Here is a 16738-nt window from a genome sequence, read left to right on the forward strand (position 1 = left end):
TCACGTGAAACATACTTCGGGCCGACAACGGGTGAGGAAAAATCCCGAATCGCGGCGACAACCGCCACCTAAGATTCCTCCCGGCAGAATTTCTGTTCTATACAATGAAATGAGCGTGTACAGACGGAGTGCACTTTGGGATTTGAGGTTACGAGCGGTCTGTGGTCGTCAAGTTCACGGTGCTGATTGTGTTCGGCATGAGAGTGGCGCTCCGCACCCCATTGCGGGCATCGGATTTTGATCCAGCGGCAGTGTTCAGATACAATCCGAATGGTTTCTTCTTGAGCCAAGCTTCGAAGCGCAATTATTCGTCTACGTCTTCTCTGCGATCTCCGGCCTCCATTCAAAGTTCATGGAGAGGGATATCTCGGCACCATTCACATGCGCGATCGTCATTCCGCACATGTCCGTCTTCGCGGTTCTATTCTACAAAAACACCTATCTTGCCGGAGGATATCAAGTCTCGGGACAATAGATCGGGTCATTCAGGTTCACAGCGATCGCGGAGGAGGCTTCTAAAATATGCAATCATCGCCGGTGTCGTCGGCGCTACAACGGTGACCTTATCAGATGATGTACGGCATCTATATCGCGCGGCACAGCGTACAGGCCGGGTTGTCGGGACTCTGGCTGTCTGTATCAATGAGTGAGTCCAGGACTTCTTGCATCTCTGACTATTGGCGTGTCACTTACATGGGCTCTTCTAGTTACCGTGTCACCCTCAAACAAGATACTCCAACAGAAGAAGAGCGACAAGAGGCTATCCGAGCATGTCATAAGCGTTGCGCAGAACGAACCCTACGTGTTCTCGAGAAGAATGGGTCTATCTTTATAAAGTTGGGCCAGCATCTCAGTAGCATGGGTTATCTTCTTCCGTTGGAATGGACGACGACTTTCGTCCCTCTGCAAGACAAGTGTCCCGTCTCGTCTATTGAGTCCGTCGAGGAAATGTTCGTCACCGACACGGGCCATCGCATCGATGAGTTATTCTCGAGTTTCGAGCCATTGCCCATTGGAGCCGCATCTCTTGCCCAGGTTCACATTGGTACGCTGAAGGAGACTGGTCAGAAGGTTGCTGTTAAAGTGCAGCATCCTGCATTGGCCGAATGGGTGCCCTTAGACCTGGCATTGACACGGTTTACTTTCTCGATGTTGAAAAGATTTTTCCCCGAATATGATCTAGAGTGGCTCTCGAATGAAATGGATTTCTCGCTACCCCAGGAATTGGATTTCCGCATGGAGGCAGAGAATGCCAGGAGGGCTAGTGAGTATTTCAAAAATCACTCAGATGCTCCGTTAGTGATTCCGGAAGGTTCGTTCCATTTATAACGATAAAAAAAAGAAAGTTCAGCCGCTCTGCTAACGCCTCAAGCAGTCATGTGGGCTCAGAAAAGGATTTTGGTTATGGAATTCCTCTCAGGCCATCGTCCGGATGATCTCGAATATTTGGACTCCAACCATATTGACCGTGACGAGGTCTCCGCCGCGTTCGCACATATCTTCAACGAAATGATCTTCGGAGACAATGCCCCGTTACACTGTGACCCCCACGGCGGTAATATCGCCATTCGCAAGAACCCCAACCGACGCCGCCACAACTTCGATATCATCCTCTACGACCACGGCCTGTACCGCGACATTCCACGCGATTTACGTCGTAACTATGCTAAGCTCTGGCTGGCAGTCATCGAAGCAGATGAAGGCCGCATGCGTGAGTATGCGCGTAAGGTCGCAGGTATCACAGACGAACAATTTCCCCTGTTCGCGAGCGCAATCACCGGACGAGATTACACCGTGCTAGCCAATAAGGATGTCGCTTCTCCACGCACGGCTGCCGAAAAAGAGAACATCTCCGGTGCGCTCGGGGAGGGCATGCTGCAACAGCTCGTTGAGTTGCTTGGCCAGGTACCCCGGATCATTCTTTTGATACTGAAGACAAACGATCTGAGTAAGTTATACTCGCTTACAATGCACTCGTTTCCATCTTTCTGTTTTCTTCTTGAATTTCCAGCTAACATTGCCTGCTCTCCACCTTCAGCCCGCAGTCTGGACGAAAATCTACATACCCGACAGGGACCCATACGCACATTTCTTATCCTAGCCCGCTACGCCACGCGCACCGTCTTCGAAGAGAAGATGGAGAACATCAACGAGACCGGCGGCATGCTCCGCCCACTCAACTTCTTGCGGTTTCTCTGGGCCTGGACAGGCTATCTCCGGGTTGAACTGAAACTCTCCATCTACGAGACTCTGCTGTCTATGAAAAGTCAGTTCGGGTTGATCTGATAGAAGAGCGGCCGGTTCTTCTTCATACCGCTGGATTTTCTCCAGTCCGATGCCCTTATAACACTGTACATTAAAGTTCAATCTTCATCATCTAGACAGGACGGATCTGATGGGCTCCGTCTGTCTGTACATCATCAGCGACGGCGTTTCGTTTCTTTTCCCCCTTTTCTGTCTTCCCCACATGTATAGAGATTTGTACAAAACTTCCCTTTGTAAACCTAGACCTATTTCATTTAGATAGATCGAATATCTGTTCACTTCAACCTGATACCTCGGTTTAATGCGACACCTTGCTTACAGGAATGACGGCTCCAGGGCGTGCCGAGGATGAGTTTTCTTAATAGCCCTGTTGAAACTAAAGCAGCGTACGAAACCTACATCATAGCGCCTTTTGAAATGAAATCATATCTCACAGAGATGCACATTCCTATTGACGAGCCTATGACTGAACGAGATTCATGATCATGATGCCATGTTCCAAGGCACAAAGCAAAAAGCATGGAGAAATGAGAAACAAAAAATATACATAGACAACAATTCAACCTATCAGTTGAATTCAATGAAACAACGCATGCTTTGGTGATTCAAGTAATCTGCAGTCTCGGTACGCCAGTCAGTCGAACAAATAAACCCTAACGGATCTCATCTGGTATCGCCGTAATAGTGTTTGATGAATATATTGTTACTTTTGATGCACAAGCATATCACAGGCTTGCGGTGCTACCGTCGGTCTTTTCCACGTTGGAAATGGAAGCCGCAGTGCCAGAAAGATCAGTCTTAGCAGCCTTGGGGTTCTTGGTGTAGTAGTCGTTGATGGCAGACTTAATAGCGTCCTCGGCAAGCATGGAGCAATGTAACTTCACAGGGGGCAAGCAAAGTTCCTTGGCAATGTCGGTATTCCGGATCTTAGCGGCCTCGTCAAGCGTCATTCCTCGCACCAACTCGGTCAGGTAGCTGGAGCTGGCAATCGCGCTACCACAGCCAAAAGTCTTGAACTTGACGTCGGTGATCTTGCTGGTGTCCTTATCGACTCGGATCTGGAGCTTCATAACGTCACCGCAAGCAGGTGCACCAACAAGTCCGAGACCGACATCAGGAGCATCCTTGGGTAGTGAGCCAACTATCGATATGTCAGTTTCTGAAGCATGTACATGGTTGGTCAAGAGCTTGAAGAATGCTGAGACTCGAGATTCTCCTCGAGCGCATAGGAGACAGATGGATGTTGACTGGTCATAGCAGTCTTCTAGTACAGCGTTGTATAGTGATTGATTTTTTGAAAAAGTCGAGGTCCAAAATTCAAACAGTGCCCTCCCTGGTGTAGAAGACCGTGTATAGGACTCGTCTTCATTTCGATGAGACTTCGCCAGGTCTTGACAGGAATCTTCTTGAAACGAGAAAGACCACAGCTGACAATTCATCTGCCTCCCATCGACGCTTCGAGGGAAATGAGGGAAGAAAAGTAGCATATCAGAATTGCAAACATACCGTTGCGTGGGTTGTTGTAATGATCTAGCAGTGCAAAGAAGGTCAGCATTTGACTGGTCATCCCAGACTGATCGATGTACTTATCTTTCTCGTGATAATTTCTCCTCTGAGGTGTAGGAGACGCCCTATTGATGGGTTGAGACTGGATTCCAGAAATGGCCGGCGCAATGCGAGGCGACGCGACAGCACCGACTGAGCGGGGAGCGACAGTAGCCAAACGGCGGAACATGGTGGATGGATGTGTGAATGATTTCCGGATAGCAAGCGAATTAAAGGTGATGCGCTGTTGGATTTATGATGAGGCCAAAAGAGAATGCTGATAGAATATGATGATGTACCCGAGGTTGTGATGTCGACGAAAGATCGATTAATTATTCTTCGGGGGTTCGCCTGTGCTTATATACGCTAAACCGAAACCAGCAACACCGTCGCCTCCGCTCCGTCCGGCCTCGGAGATAATTACACTATGACGTTCGGAGGTATTCGCCATCATTTGTTTTAACCAGAATAGGCATAAAAATGCCGACTCCAAGAGCTGATTATTTCATACTAATTATAATCAGGGCTGGCCCCTTACTTACTTTTGGTCCATCGATCCAAATTGCGGTACTGTTTTCTACGATAGTACTCCGTAGTTTGAGGCGAATCTAGCACACTAAAGATCCTAAGCTTGACGTGGACTGATTGATTACCCCCACGATACCGTGGCTGGGAGTCTGCAGCCAACAGGAGCCTGTATTTGTGGTACTGGATAACGTAATTCATTGCTTGACTTGCCTCCCCTCCATCTGATAAAGGAGCTCGGGAAAATGTTACGCCGATGTCCGCCCGCCTTGACACCACCAAGATGCCTTGGGAGACATCGTATGGAAGCTGTCAAGACGGATTGAAGTCATCTAAGTTTAACCATGACTCAAAAAGGAGGAACGGGGAAACCCTTGGGGAGGACAACCGGAGTAAGTGCAACCTGTTGAACATCCTTCCAGCGCTGTCACAGCTCTGTCTCACAAGTAGCATTCTATTACCCTGAAGTAACAACACAATAGTCTCTCAATGCTCCGATAGCTGCCTTTACCATGGCAATCATTCTATGCTCCTACTGCATCAGTTCCATCAACTCCGCTCGCCGCGAGGCTCAATCATCCCCAGTCACCGCGACTACAAGGGCTCAGAAGTTCTCCGTGGAAAAATCTGACCAATCGTGGGTACAGCAGGCATTAGAAACCAGAGATGCAGAGCAGCAAAATCGGTCGAGGTAGTCTTGCGTTGGACTTGCACAATAGCAGAAGCTTGGGTTTGATTGAGCTGAAAGAATTCAAGAAAGAATGCTCATGATTGCTGCGGTTTGGACTAAGATAATGATGCACTAAATGAAATTTCTGTAGCCTTTCCACACAACGCGTCGTTGTCAAGCTCATTACTCGAAGTCCATGATCAGAATTTTCAGTGTATGTGAATAGTCATATCCAGAAGATATTGTAATCTGGATCTACCATTTCATTTGAATGTTCATCATATCAACGGAAAGTCGAGGATAACTTGGGAACTCTATCCTCCATGCAAGACAACATACAGATATTTATATCTGGATAATGATCTCACCCAGATTTAAGATAACAGCTCTGATGATAATAAGCAGTGCGAAAGTGCCCCTTCATCAAAGGCAGGCCATGCTTGAATTTCTCGCTGTCATAAAGTATGCTGTTGTTTCGAGATGGAGGGGAAATTGCTCAAATTTGGAAAATCATTTGAGTGATTTGTCGCTTATTTAGTCACGTGACACATTTTCTACCACTACCTGTACTAGCTATCATCCGTACTAGTTTAACATCACCATATATTCTAGTTTCCATCATACGTTTCCATATCGTAGTACGGCCATACTACACATTGTCTCGCGGTACCGTGACAAGAACAAACAATTCAGCGAGGTAGGAGCATTATCTTGGCGTTTTGAGGGCGAACTACCGAGTCTGCCTATCAGAAACATCGCTCGGTGTCTGGTATTATCTGATTTAGTGGCGGTTGTTTCGAGGAGCTGAGAACGTCGATATGGTTTGAATAATAACGTATGTTTGTATGTACAAAGATGCAGATCATGCAACGCAACCGTCAACGGTGAAATAAACGACAATGTAACAACAGAGACCGCTTTGTAAGACATGTTCTGCAAAGCATGACGACCATATATCAGTGAGTTCATAAGTCCCACAAATGTCGTAGCGATGACCATGCTCTTTAGGCTGTTTCCTGGCATGAGCTGAGCGCAGGACAGCCGAGCGATCCCCACTGCTCCAGGATATCGATTATAGTAGGATCAAAGCTGAAGACGGATGAGCACATATTCAGCTCAACTGCCCACCCAGTGGGAATAGAACGCCCGTAAGTCAACCACTAAGGGTTGCGTGACTGCATTATTCAACCGAAACAGGAAAAGAACAAGACACGTCTAGTATGCGCCATTCGCTGCTTATTTACTCATCCTGCTGCAGCAAGGCTATTTCTCTATCATTTGCCATGCGCAGCTTCATCTCTCCCTCATGTTGCAAGTGACCGATCAGCTTACGGAGATACTCGTATGTAAGCATTGTGGTCATGGCAGCCGGCACAGCCCGGAATAGATTCACCCCGATGCCGGAGTAGAATGCGCGCCAGCCTTCCTCCCTCAGGATGGTCTGACATGTACGGATCACGCCCGTATACCGAGGGCGGTTGGGCATGCCGTCCGATGAAGCCGCTCCTGGAGGCCGCCCGCGGTCTTGTGGGTGATCTAGCCCTCCACGAAATGAGATACCTTCTGGAGAAGGCGCTGGAGATGTTCTTTGCTGTGTCTGAAGTCTTGTCCGTAGCACTTCATGCGGGTAGGTTAAAGTGCTGGCACAAACTTTGCTTAGGAATGTCGCACAGGATATGCCAATCCAGTGAGAGCCACCGTTATCAGGATGTTCCCCTATCCCGTACCCAGTAAAGGCCATCTTCAAGTATTCGTATAGCGGGAATTGAATAGCGACGTGCGTTAAGCCGAGTAACGCGGGGGTCAGCCCAGAATAAAATGACCTAATCCCTTCGATCCTGTACATTTTGCGGGCTGCATCCCAAGTGCTTGAGTACTGCCATGGAGCCGTGTAGCCTTCACTGTTGGACTTGAGGCTCTGTGACATAAGCCGCGTTTTAATGACCCAGATTGGATTAGTCACTATAGTAGAACAAGCACCGGCTGTTATCGACGCATAGCCTCTGGAAAGCCACCAGCTATCTGTTGGCGTGACGCGAATTATTAGGCTTTACATCCTACCTCCGGAACGGAACACACAGAGATACTTACCGGTGGTTTCGTAGAAGTATTCTCGAGATCGGTCATAAACAGCCAAATATACGGCCCACGTAGGCAGATATCCCAAGAGCATGGGACCCAATCCTTGATATAGACCCCGAATTCCATCTTGCCGCCATATGATCCGCCCAGTACCTAGCATACCACGATAAAGGGTTTTCGCCTCAACGACTCCGCCGCCTCGTCGGAGAAATCCGCCTTGTGCCTGCAGCTTCGTCTTGATCACATCAAGGGGGCATGTGACAATCCCAGAGGCCACACCCGCACTGGCGCCGCAGAATGGAGCAACGTAGTAATCCGGTATCTTCGTGGACCATATCTCAAGGTTTGTGACGAACTTGGGGCTGGAAGCAGCTTCAGGTGGAACTTGAATGTCGGATGACGCAAGGTTGTTCGACTGCGATATCTGCTGCTCTTCAGAGCTGCTGGTGGCTCCTGAATTGCCGTGACCGTCGGAAAACATCGCTCCGGCCAGATTCCCTAGCAGCTTTCTCTGTCCGTCTTTGCAATCAACGAGGGCTCCCGGAACCGAGCATGTCGGTGCTCGCTCCGGAACCCTGCAAACCCTATTCTAAGCAGATCTCGACGTAAATATTTCTTTGTTAATTAGAGCAGTAACAAGAAGCGACACCGTCTGGTGCAGACAATTGAATAAGCGTGACTGAGCTGATGTTGGCGAATGCGCTGATATGCCTGTAATTTTGTCTTTTTCGGAGGTGAAGACGGGGCGGGGGCCGGTAGCAGTGACACAGCTCCGGTGTAGGAGCAAAAATGTAATTCAACTGATGATGAGCCCCATACCAAACCGGAAGCGATACCGGGTTAAAATATGTGAACGATTAGGGAGTCTGATCGATGGGAAGATTGGAACACAAGGCGAGAACCGGGCCGCGCGGATGATTGTGGCCAAGATCAATCAACGTACCTCTTTCGGCAGTCATGTGGAGTGCAGCAACTTAGCTACTGAATTCATTCCGGTCCCAAGCGCCAGGGCTCCGAGCCTGAGGCAAGATAATCACATGACATAAATCGGAATCCCATAGACATATTTGATGCCTCAGGCTGCAAAATCGGATGTTTTTGGGAAAGTCCTCCCGGCCGGACCTCCAATTTGCACAATCCCTAACGTCGGGTCACTCTTTACAGCTTGACTGACCTTCGCGATCTTCCCTTCTTCTACAACACGCCCTCAATTGGATACCCATCCACATCCATCTGGGATCAGTCACCATGTCCGCTCCTTCTCTCACCAACTACATTGTCAAGCGCCCATGGCTCAAGCGCTGGATGATGCCACTTGCTCAGTGGTACACCGACGCTGCCGGCTACAGGAAACTCGGATTGAGGTAGCCAACCCCCGCCTTCACCCTCCCAGGATGAGCTCCAGATGAGCATATTATGCGACGGCGACGTCTCTATACGGCGTCCAATTATGCACGATTTCTCTCTGGTCGCTTATTTGGGACACATGTTACTCCTGACCTGTCTATGCAGGCAGTCAAGCTGATTATTCTCAGATTCGATGACCTGATTCCCGAGGAGAGCGACGTTGTTCAGACTGCCCTTAAGCGTCTTCCTCCCAAGGAAGCCTACGACCGCGTCTTCCGTATCCGCAGAGCTTTCCAGGTGCGTCTCCGTCTAGATCCTCCAGAACATCAACGCTAATTTGCCTCGTCAACACAGTGCTCCGTTTCCCACACCCTCCTTCCCGCTCATGAGCACACCAAGCCCGAGGAGGTGAGTCGATCTCGCAATTCCATAATCCGGCCTCGTCAATTCCCCGCATAAAGTATTGGCCAATCCGGTGGCGCGGATTTGTCAATTGGCTTATATCGAGTTTACCGCACTTTTGCAGTTTCGGGATGCGTCCAGAAAGCACCTGTGGCTATAAAAGCAACACTATGGATGCTAATCTTGCTCTCTAGGACGTCGAGTACCTGAGCCCTATCATCCGCGAAATCGAGAGGGAGAACAAGGAGCGTGTGGACCTCGACACCCTCGTTGTTAGACGGTAGATTGCTTGATCCCTAGTTATAACGCATAGAGGACACGAAATCGTGTCACTAGGGTAATATACGGGCGGAAAAATAACGAGGAAGGGGTTGTACGATTTGGCGGCTGTGCTTTGCCTACGAGCCCGTGGCGGAATTTTGATTGAACTACGGATTCATCGCTCAAGTCATGTGTACTGTTATTGTACAAATTCATCGTCATTTTTCTGATCCTCCGCTTGTCATGCAACTCTGTAACCGCGGCGGTGATGCATGTGTGTTCATCCCAGGTAGTTCAGACTGGGGCGAGTCCAACCTTCTCATTGTATAATCCTGAGTTGCATCTGTCAGATTCTGACGACATACTGATGCGTATTGGACGCGGTGCTGCCGTCTAAACCGGGCAGTGTCATCATTCTAAGCGATCTATTTGGTTCAATTTGAGTAGGGACTATATATACTCGAGGAATGTCCCATGTGGATCTCTCAAGCGTTCATTACAGTGACATCGACATCCTCTACACGCCACATGTACCACATGAAAAGGCTCCTGCGATGCTAACGTGAGAAAAAGTTCCTGATGGCCCAACTTTACGGAAGTAAATGAAGAGAATGCACTGCCAACTTACCTGTACGGGGCGAACTTCGCAGCCAGTTCCAGCATGTCTTTTTCGGCCATATACTTGAACTTACCGCCTCCTTTAGCCTTCAACTTACTCACGTCCTTTCCCATGAACGCCGCACAGCCTCTCCTATTTTTCTCATTAGCGGGTCATGTTTGCCAGGAGTAGTCGAACGCATGTTGCTGCGCTGAGGTTCGGCATGGCTGATGATTAACTTACTGCACGCCGAGATCTCCAGTGGAAAAGACATCAATGCGCTTTAACGCAAAGCACGCGAACATCTCAACGGACCATCGGCCTAGCCCTCGGACAGCAGTCAACTTCTCCACGAGCTCTTCGTCACTGGCATTGAGCAACATCCTCGCACTGAGTTCTCCGGTAGCGAATTTCTGGGATAGCCCGTGGATATATTCGGCTTTTCGCTGGGAGAGTCCAGCAGTACGTAACGTAGCGAGGTCGCATTGGACGACCTCCTCTGGTGTGGGGAACCGAGGCGGCTTCGCAGGATCCTGTCCCTCATTGTCCTTGTTGAACAAAGCCACGAATTTGTCCTTGATAGATCGGGCTGCAGCGCCTGACACCTGTTGTCCGATGATACTGCTGACGAGACTGCGGAAGGGGTCGATTTCCTCGGCCAGTCCCTCAGGAGAAAATAGAGGACACGGATGTCGCCTTATAAGCGGCTCCAGGCGCGCGTCTGTAGCAATTAGATGTGCTACGGCTTTCTCGAGGAGGGTACCGGTCGTAGCGGTCGGACGGGGTCGACCGGTCTTGGAGGGGGAGAGACTCTCCGAGCCGGGCGGGTAGGCGACGAGAGAGGAGCCATGGGGTGTTAAGAGTGTTGCATTTGTCCTATGCGGTTCGACAGGTCGGTCAAGGGGAGGAGGGGTTGCATGTAGTCTGCTTGGAGGGTCGGTAGATATAAGGTCAAGAGTGTTAACTGTCTCCACATTGTTGTTTGAGACCGGTATGGCTCCGGAATCTGGGAGCGTTACGTCGAGAGGAAGCTGTTCGACACTGATTTTCAGGTCATTGACATCTTTTCTAGACCGGCTTTTCGCTTTGTTGACCCTGTTGCTGGACTGAGGCCTGCTTGATTTCTTTGGTGGACTCCGCGGTTGTGGTGGCAGCACTTTATTATTGAGCGCCGTATTCAGGCGGGCCGAGCGTCGGAGGGCCATCATGAAAACGACACAACGACAGACGCAGATAATAATTGTGTCTTCTTCTTGTCCCTTCTATCCCCCTAAAGAGTTGATATCTTTTCGATGTTCGCTTGCTGGTACGGCTTTCGGTGCTGAGTACATTTATCCAGAGTCCGATAAGTCATCCGCTCCGAGGCTCGTATTGAGTGAGATACTTGTATTCATATTGGCTGTATCAAGGGTCACAAACGGTCCACAGTCTTTTATACAGCTTTTTGTCGAGATTTGTGTACGACGAAAGTAGACAATTGCTTTCCACGGCACGATGTAGCTCCCTTCTGAAAATGAGGAATTCATGATTGATTACCGCTTTTTCGCCTACGACTCCGTACTCCACCACCATCTGTCCAGTACTTTATCTAGATAGGGCATGTAAAAACCGACTTATCTATTTACCCATTCAGATTGAAGGAATTTATAGAGAACTTGACTGCATGTGTCTTGCATACATTATGAACCAGCTTTTAATTGCAGATTTGCAAGTAAGGACAACCTTACCCGTCACATATTTGCGCAAGCTTTACAAAGAGAGCCCTTCAAGATGCTAGCTCAACTGCCAACCAGCAGGTAGGTTTGGGATTACAAATTATTCAACTAGTATTCAGATTGACACTGCATGGGACGTTCCAGTGGATCAGGCACTTTCTAATGTCATCAGATCTGTCGTGGAAGGAGGTATGCTCTGGTACACGGCAGAAGATGAAGATTGCAAAGGATACTTATGGAAGATATTTTCAAAATTCGAGCAACCAGTACGGAGTATACTGGTCTTTCCTGAGCTTAAGAGCTACCATATCCTCAAATGACTTCTAGCCATCTATTGACTCTTGCGTGGAATGAACATAGCTCTAACGCCCGTATGACTAGGCTCGGCTGATGTGAAATCACCAGGATGGCTCCATGAGATAAGAACCGCGTGTGATCATAGCTAGGCCCTTCTCTATCATTACCAAGATCCCAAGAGTATGAGGAGTTGGTGATGACTCTTTGCTAGAAGCTCCAAAAGCAATAGATCTGGTACGGTTATGATATTCAATACAGACAAACGGGCCGCACAATGCTTGGGACATGATGAATGGATTAATGGGAAATATGCCTTGTTAAATCTAGGCATGGAGGGGAATCCTTAACAAGAAAATGATGAAATGCGCGATGAAGTTTGAAGCAGTGATGAAGGGAAACTACATAGAACATGCACAGCAATGCTGATGCTCTTCCAAAATAGGATGCTATACTGTTTCCAGTCATTCACCATCATCACGGAATGCAGAGTAGGGCTGGGGTTAAAGAAAGCATGTTGTTTGTACGGAGTACTCTAGGAGACATCTATGAGCACTCCGTAGTCAGTTGTATTGCTTTGTTTAGTTCAACTGTGTGGCTTTATTGTACAGAGTACACCCCAGCCACCCGTTATATGTGGCGTTCTGGGAACGTGCCTTAAATTTACATACAGTCGTACTGGTAAATTAGCGCACAGGTACAGCAGGGTGACGTCGAAGTAAATATTGAACAATAAAGCAGGATAGTGTCGAAGGATCTTAAATAGTCGAATAGCTGGAACGGGGCCTGGCTGCAATTTTCAAAGCGGGTCATCGTCAAAGTTCTGACCAAGAGCTTATCCATTATTGTGATATGCAAGTAGTTACAGATATCAGTGATGTTCTTCGACTCCTAATAATAATAATAAATACACAGTTAGATGGGGGAACAATCTTTTAATGGACTGAGACACAATTATTAATGATTATGAATCATTGGTCCCCTGGACATATAATGGCCAGATGAAGCGAGCTATCCACTACAAGAGTTGGTGTTGATAAACCTCTGTCATTAAACTGGGTGGTTCTTTGTTCTATAGATTAAGATCTCTTAAAGGATTCAAACAATGACTAGAGAACTAGTTATAGTTACTGCTATTTCCATCAGGCCTCCCTGCACAGCCATACTTTACTTGACGGCAAGCCATCACTGACAAACATACGTACCTGAAGAATTTACAGAGTAGATAGCTTGACTTTGGCCATCCCTATCGTGTTGTATATTTTTAGCGCTCATAAATTTTCCATGGAGGCATAGTTCTCAATTGCAGGATTGTTTCATGGATCCACTAACCTACTTAAGTGGGTCGAACCAAGATGAAGTCTCATCGATGGTACTGGTAAGTTACAGAACTTACAGAACTATTTAATTATTATTATCTGTTACCGATCTTCCCACCTACTCCATACTCCGTACTTTGGTTGGGATAACACTCCCATCAACCTCAAGATAAGAATGCCATCATTGAGCTATTGAGTAATTGAGTATCTTGTGTTAGGACTTTCATTATTTCTGGACTCTGCCAATATGTGCAGCGTACTAGTAGATGTGTATAACAGTTAGCTACACACATACGGAGCTTGCCACAGAATGGAACAAGCAATATCGGGCCGCACGCATATTCGCCACTTTATTAGTTTTAGCCTGACCATCTCAATTGATGTCTCGCCTAGTGGAATGGCACTTTGCCTACTTCGCCTTCTGCCTGACCTTGTGGCATAATGATAATGAAAACATACTTCAACTAGAATATCTGTAGCGTTATGGAAATAGGAATCATAGACAGTCAATCTATCTACGTAGAAAGACACTGCAATATTATGGATGAGATATCCGGCAAATACAGTATGGTACCCTCTTTTTAACGTTTAATAGGGATCATTTAAAGGGCAGAAAGCGGCGAGGATTGACATTAAAATCTATCTAGCTTGCAAACGGCGCAAGAGATTCTGGATCCCAACCTCCTTGATGCTTTCTGATATTCTTACATTCCATAACCCGTAGTCCAGGTGATGACACTCATGCCGGGAGAGCGGACCCATTGATTCGGGAATTTCAGATATTATTTACATTCGTCTTGCTGCCGAACTTGTTGGCTCGCCATCACAGACAGGGCTTGCTCCTTAGTAAGGAGTCCAGTTTCTGAAACAATAACATTCTAGATGCCGTACACATATTGATTAACTATAGCTGTTTCCATCAACGGTCCGCTAGACCTGGACAAACTGAGCCGAATTGTAGATAATGTTAGCGCTCGTCATAACAAAAGGAATTGGTGGTTAAGGATCATGAATGGTGAATGAATGATTTGATGTGGCTATTATTTATTTACAACGTTGCATTTGGATTTCGCTTGAGTCTGGCCACGGACAGCAATTTATGAAATGTTACCTATCAGTACTGGCGTATTTCAGATAATGTCGTATTAATGTATGGATTTCACCAAGTAAGGTACTGGTCACTGGTTCATGGAGTAGTGCAAAACCCCCTCCATTTCCCATGGATGACAGCCGATGGCCATCAGTGATTATAATCAGGTTAGTACTGCTGCTGCAAGGAGATAACGATGGTTATAAAAGAGGATCAACAATTAAAGGATACTAATTCTGACAATTGCCAACTGTATTGTAGCCAGGAACGTACTCTGTACCCAGGGCACCGACACCCAAGATTACGTATCTCAACCACTGCGGCCACGATAAACAAAAGGGAATGGTGCGCTTTGAATGGTCAAAAATGACGGGAGCCAGAATGGAGCCAGAAGGGAGCCAGAATGGAGCCACGGGGCGAATCATCGACAGCATTGCAGCACAATTATTGGTGACAGTGTTACAGAATGGAGCCGACTAGAAGCAATGGGCTCGTTACCGAGCCTAAGAATCAGGATTCCTTGCAAATTTGGCTTGTGACGCACCTTGTGTATTTTCTCTGGTACAGTGGGAGTAAAGAGGACCTAAGAGAGGGAAAAAAATAGTAACTGTCTCACAAGGAGAATGTCCATCAAGTTTACCGGACCCGGTGCTGGGGCCACGCCTCCTTTCTTGTCTGGTCCTCCCTAAAGGCACTTTCCTTTCCCACTGCCTTGTCTTTTGAAGGCTCCTTTCCAATCAATTCCACCCATCCAGTCTTTTGTTCTCTTTTCTTCTCCTTCTTTCCCTTCATCATTCTTCTTCGTCCAACGTGCTTGCCAAATTAGTCGACTTTCGTTGAAGAAATCGCCGCTTACAGCTTCTCCTTCGTTTTGACCTCCTCACCTTCTTTCGCTCGTTCATCCAATTTTGTCTGCCAACTCTTGCAGCTACTGCCATTCGCCTGTATCAACCTCTTTAAGGGCTGAGCATCGCCCGCTCTACATCTCTACCTCACAGAACATTGGTAAGTCTCATCACACTCATCTCACTCTCCCTCTTTCTCTCTCTTTCCCCCCTCTCTCATCTTCTCTCTCATTACATTCCCAGTGTGGTCTTTTCCTGCTCGTGAAGATGGATTGTCGTCGGACCCTTACTTGATGCCAACCTGCGAAGCCTGCTAATGACATTACTGACCTTGCTTTGAGAATCTAGTATAAACAACATTTAGCAATGGCTTTCCTCAAATACGCTCTCCCTGCCCTGGCTGCAGCCCAGGCCGTCCTTGCTGCCAGTGAGTGAACCATCACCCCCGACTCCCACGAATCTGAAGTTGCGAGGGTGGGAGCTGATTGTTGGCACAGACTGCGGTAAGACCGATGAGACCATCACGATTTCCAGCCAGAGCGATGCCGACGGCTACTCCTCCTGCTCGACCATCAAGGGTACCATTGAGATCGACGAGCACCTCTCGGGCGCTATTACCTTCAACAACGTGAAGCAGATTGACGGCACCCTCAGCTGCACGGGTGGCGCCAACATCTCTTCCATCGCGGCGCCTATGCTGAACTCCATTGCCGACACTTTCAAGCTGGATGGCCTTACCACGCTGACCACCCTCAGCTTCCCCTCTCTTACCAGTGTCGGATCGATCCAGTGGACTGCTCTGCCCCAGCTTCAGAGTCTTGATTTCACCAAGGGTGTCAATGAAGCCGGTGATGTCACGATCACCAACACCGGCCTGGCTAACCTGAACGGTATCTCGCTGAACACCGTTGGCAAGTTCGACATCACCGAGAACACGCAGCTCAAGTCCATCAACATCAACAACCTGAAGAACGCCACTGGCCTGATCAACTTTGCTGGTAACCTGAACTCCCTTGAAGTGGAGCTGCCCAACCTCTCCAGTGGCACCAACATGACCTTCCGCAACGTCAGCGCTGTCTCTGTCCCCTCTCTCCACAACCTGACTGGTCAGCTTGGCTTCTGGGGTGACACCTTCAAGTCTTTCAGTGCTCCCAACCTTACCGAGACTGGCGACCTGGTTTTCAACTCCAACAGCAAGCTCACTAACATCAGCATGCCAGCTCTTGAGACTGTCAACGGTGGTTTCCTGATTACCCGCAACGATGAGCTCAGCAGCATTGATCTGCCTTCCCTGAAGGTTGTTACTGGTGCCGTTGACTTCAGCGGCAAGTTCGACGAGTAAGTGACCTTTTCCTGCCGGCCGAAATATCGCCCAACAATCTAATCAAATCGCAGAGTGAGCATGCCCAAACTCGAGAACGTCAAGGGCCAGTTCAACTTGCAGAGCACCGGCAACTTCAGCTGCGACACCTTTGACAAGGCCCATAATGACAAGGTCATTCGCGGTACCTACAAGTGCAAGGCTGCTGAGCCTAACCCTACCACCAAGGATGGATCTTCTGGCACCACCACTAGCAGCGGCAGCTCTGCTTCCGCTTCCAAGTCCAATGCTGCTGACCTCAACGCTGCTAACCTCCCTGCTCTCGGATTCGCCGCCGTTTTTGGAGCTCTGGTGCAGTACGTTTTGTAAAGGATGGCCAAGACTAGGAAATCGCATGTGGTTTTGTTTGTTTTCCAAAGCTCCTTCCCGGGGTGTGTAGAGCTGTCTAATAAGCCATGG

At 48.2% G+C, this 16738-nt stretch overlaps 7 protein-coding genes and 1 non-coding gene across 8 annotated transcripts; 3 read left to right on the forward strand and 5 right to left on the reverse strand.

The window, feature by feature from the left end:
• Nucleotides 1-57: 57 nt before the first annotated feature.
• Nucleotides 58-2547, forward strand: AFUA_4G06760 (ABC1 kinase family protein). Its single transcript, XM_747057.2, has 4 exons — nucleotides 58-646; nucleotides 708-1312; nucleotides 1376-1948; nucleotides 2039-2547. Exons 1-4 carry the CDS (start codon nucleotides 198-200, stop codon nucleotides 2284-2286), a joined length of 1875 nt encoding a protein of 624 aa, XP_752150.1. The 5' UTR covers nucleotides 58-197; the 3' UTR covers nucleotides 2287-2547.
• A 118-nt stretch (nucleotides 2548-2665) lies between these two features.
• AFUA_4G06770 (iron-sulfur cluster assembly scaffold protein) lies at nucleotides 2666-4209 on the reverse strand. The gene is made up of 3 exons (XM_077804572.1): nucleotides 3856-4209; nucleotides 3772-3801; nucleotides 2666-3406 (listed from the first exon to the last, which is right to left on the reverse strand). Exons 1-3 carry the CDS (start codon nucleotides 3998-4000, stop codon nucleotides 2991-2993), a joined length of 591 nt encoding a protein of 196 aa, XP_077660718.1. The 5' UTR covers nucleotides 4001-4209; the 3' UTR covers nucleotides 2666-2990.
• Nucleotides 4210-5204: 995 nt separating this feature from the next.
• On the reverse strand, nucleotides 5205-5291 carry AFUA_4G06775. The gene has a single exon (XR_013344504.1). It is a non-coding gene; the product is annotated as an uncharacterized ncRNA (small nucleolar RNA).
• A 417-nt stretch (nucleotides 5292-5708) lies between these two features.
• Nucleotides 5709-8049, reverse strand: AFUA_4G06780 (uncharacterized protein). The gene is made up of 2 exons (XM_077804573.1): nucleotides 7097-8049; nucleotides 5709-7027 (listed from the first exon to the last, which is right to left on the reverse strand). Exons 1-2 carry the CDS (start codon nucleotides 7566-7568, stop codon nucleotides 6246-6248), a joined length of 1254 nt encoding a protein of 417 aa, XP_077660719.1. The 5' UTR covers nucleotides 7569-8049; the 3' UTR covers nucleotides 5709-6245.
• A 454-nt stretch (nucleotides 8050-8503) lies between these two features.
• Nucleotides 8504-9141, forward strand: AFUA_4G06790 (ubiquinol--cytochrome-c reductase subunit 7; the record flags this gene model as incomplete). The annotated part of the gene is made up of 3 exons (XM_747054.3): nucleotides 8504-8731; nucleotides 8789-8842; nucleotides 9031-9141. The coding sequence occupies 3 exons, from the start codon at nucleotides 8504-8506 to the stop codon at nucleotides 9118-9120; spliced, it is 372 nt and encodes a 123-aa protein (XP_752147.3). The 3' UTR covers nucleotides 9121-9141.
• Nucleotides 9142-9270: 129 nt separating this feature from the next.
• Nucleotides 9271-11294, reverse strand: alkA (DNA-3-methyladenine glycosylase II). Its single transcript, XM_747053.2, has 3 exons — nucleotides 9939-11294; nucleotides 9726-9848; nucleotides 9271-9646 (listed from the first exon to the last, which is right to left on the reverse strand). The coding sequence occupies exons 1-3, from the start codon at nucleotides 10901-10903 to the stop codon at nucleotides 9583-9585; spliced, it is 1152 nt and encodes a 383-aa protein (XP_752146.2). The 5' UTR covers nucleotides 10904-11294; the 3' UTR covers nucleotides 9271-9582.
• Nucleotides 11295-14749: 3455 nt separating this feature from the next.
• On the reverse strand, nucleotides 14750-14905 carry AFUA_4G06810 (uncharacterized protein; the record flags this gene model as incomplete). The annotated part of the gene is made up of 1 exon (XM_747052.1): nucleotides 14750-14905. One exon carries the CDS (start codon nucleotides 14903-14905, stop codon nucleotides 14750-14752), a length of 156 nt encoding a protein of 51 aa, XP_752145.1.
• A 401-nt stretch (nucleotides 14906-15306) lies between these two features.
• On the forward strand, nucleotides 15307-16648 carry ecm33 (GPI-anchored protein Ecm33; the record flags this gene model as incomplete). The annotated part of the gene is made up of 3 exons (XM_747051.2): nucleotides 15307-15385; nucleotides 15456-16296; nucleotides 16354-16648. The coding sequence occupies exons 1-3, from the start codon at nucleotides 15325-15327 to the stop codon at nucleotides 16646-16648; spliced, it is 1197 nt and encodes a 398-aa protein (XP_752144.1). The 5' UTR covers nucleotides 15307-15324.
• Between the last annotated feature and the right edge of the window lie 90 nt (nucleotides 16649-16738).

The sequence above is a fragment of the Aspergillus fumigatus genome, chromosome 4 (genome assembly GCF_000002655.1).
Source record: "Aspergillus fumigatus Af293 chromosome 4, whole genome shotgun sequence".
NCBI classification, from domain to species: Eukaryota; Fungi; Ascomycota; class Eurotiomycetes; order Eurotiales; family Aspergillaceae; genus Aspergillus; species Aspergillus fumigatus.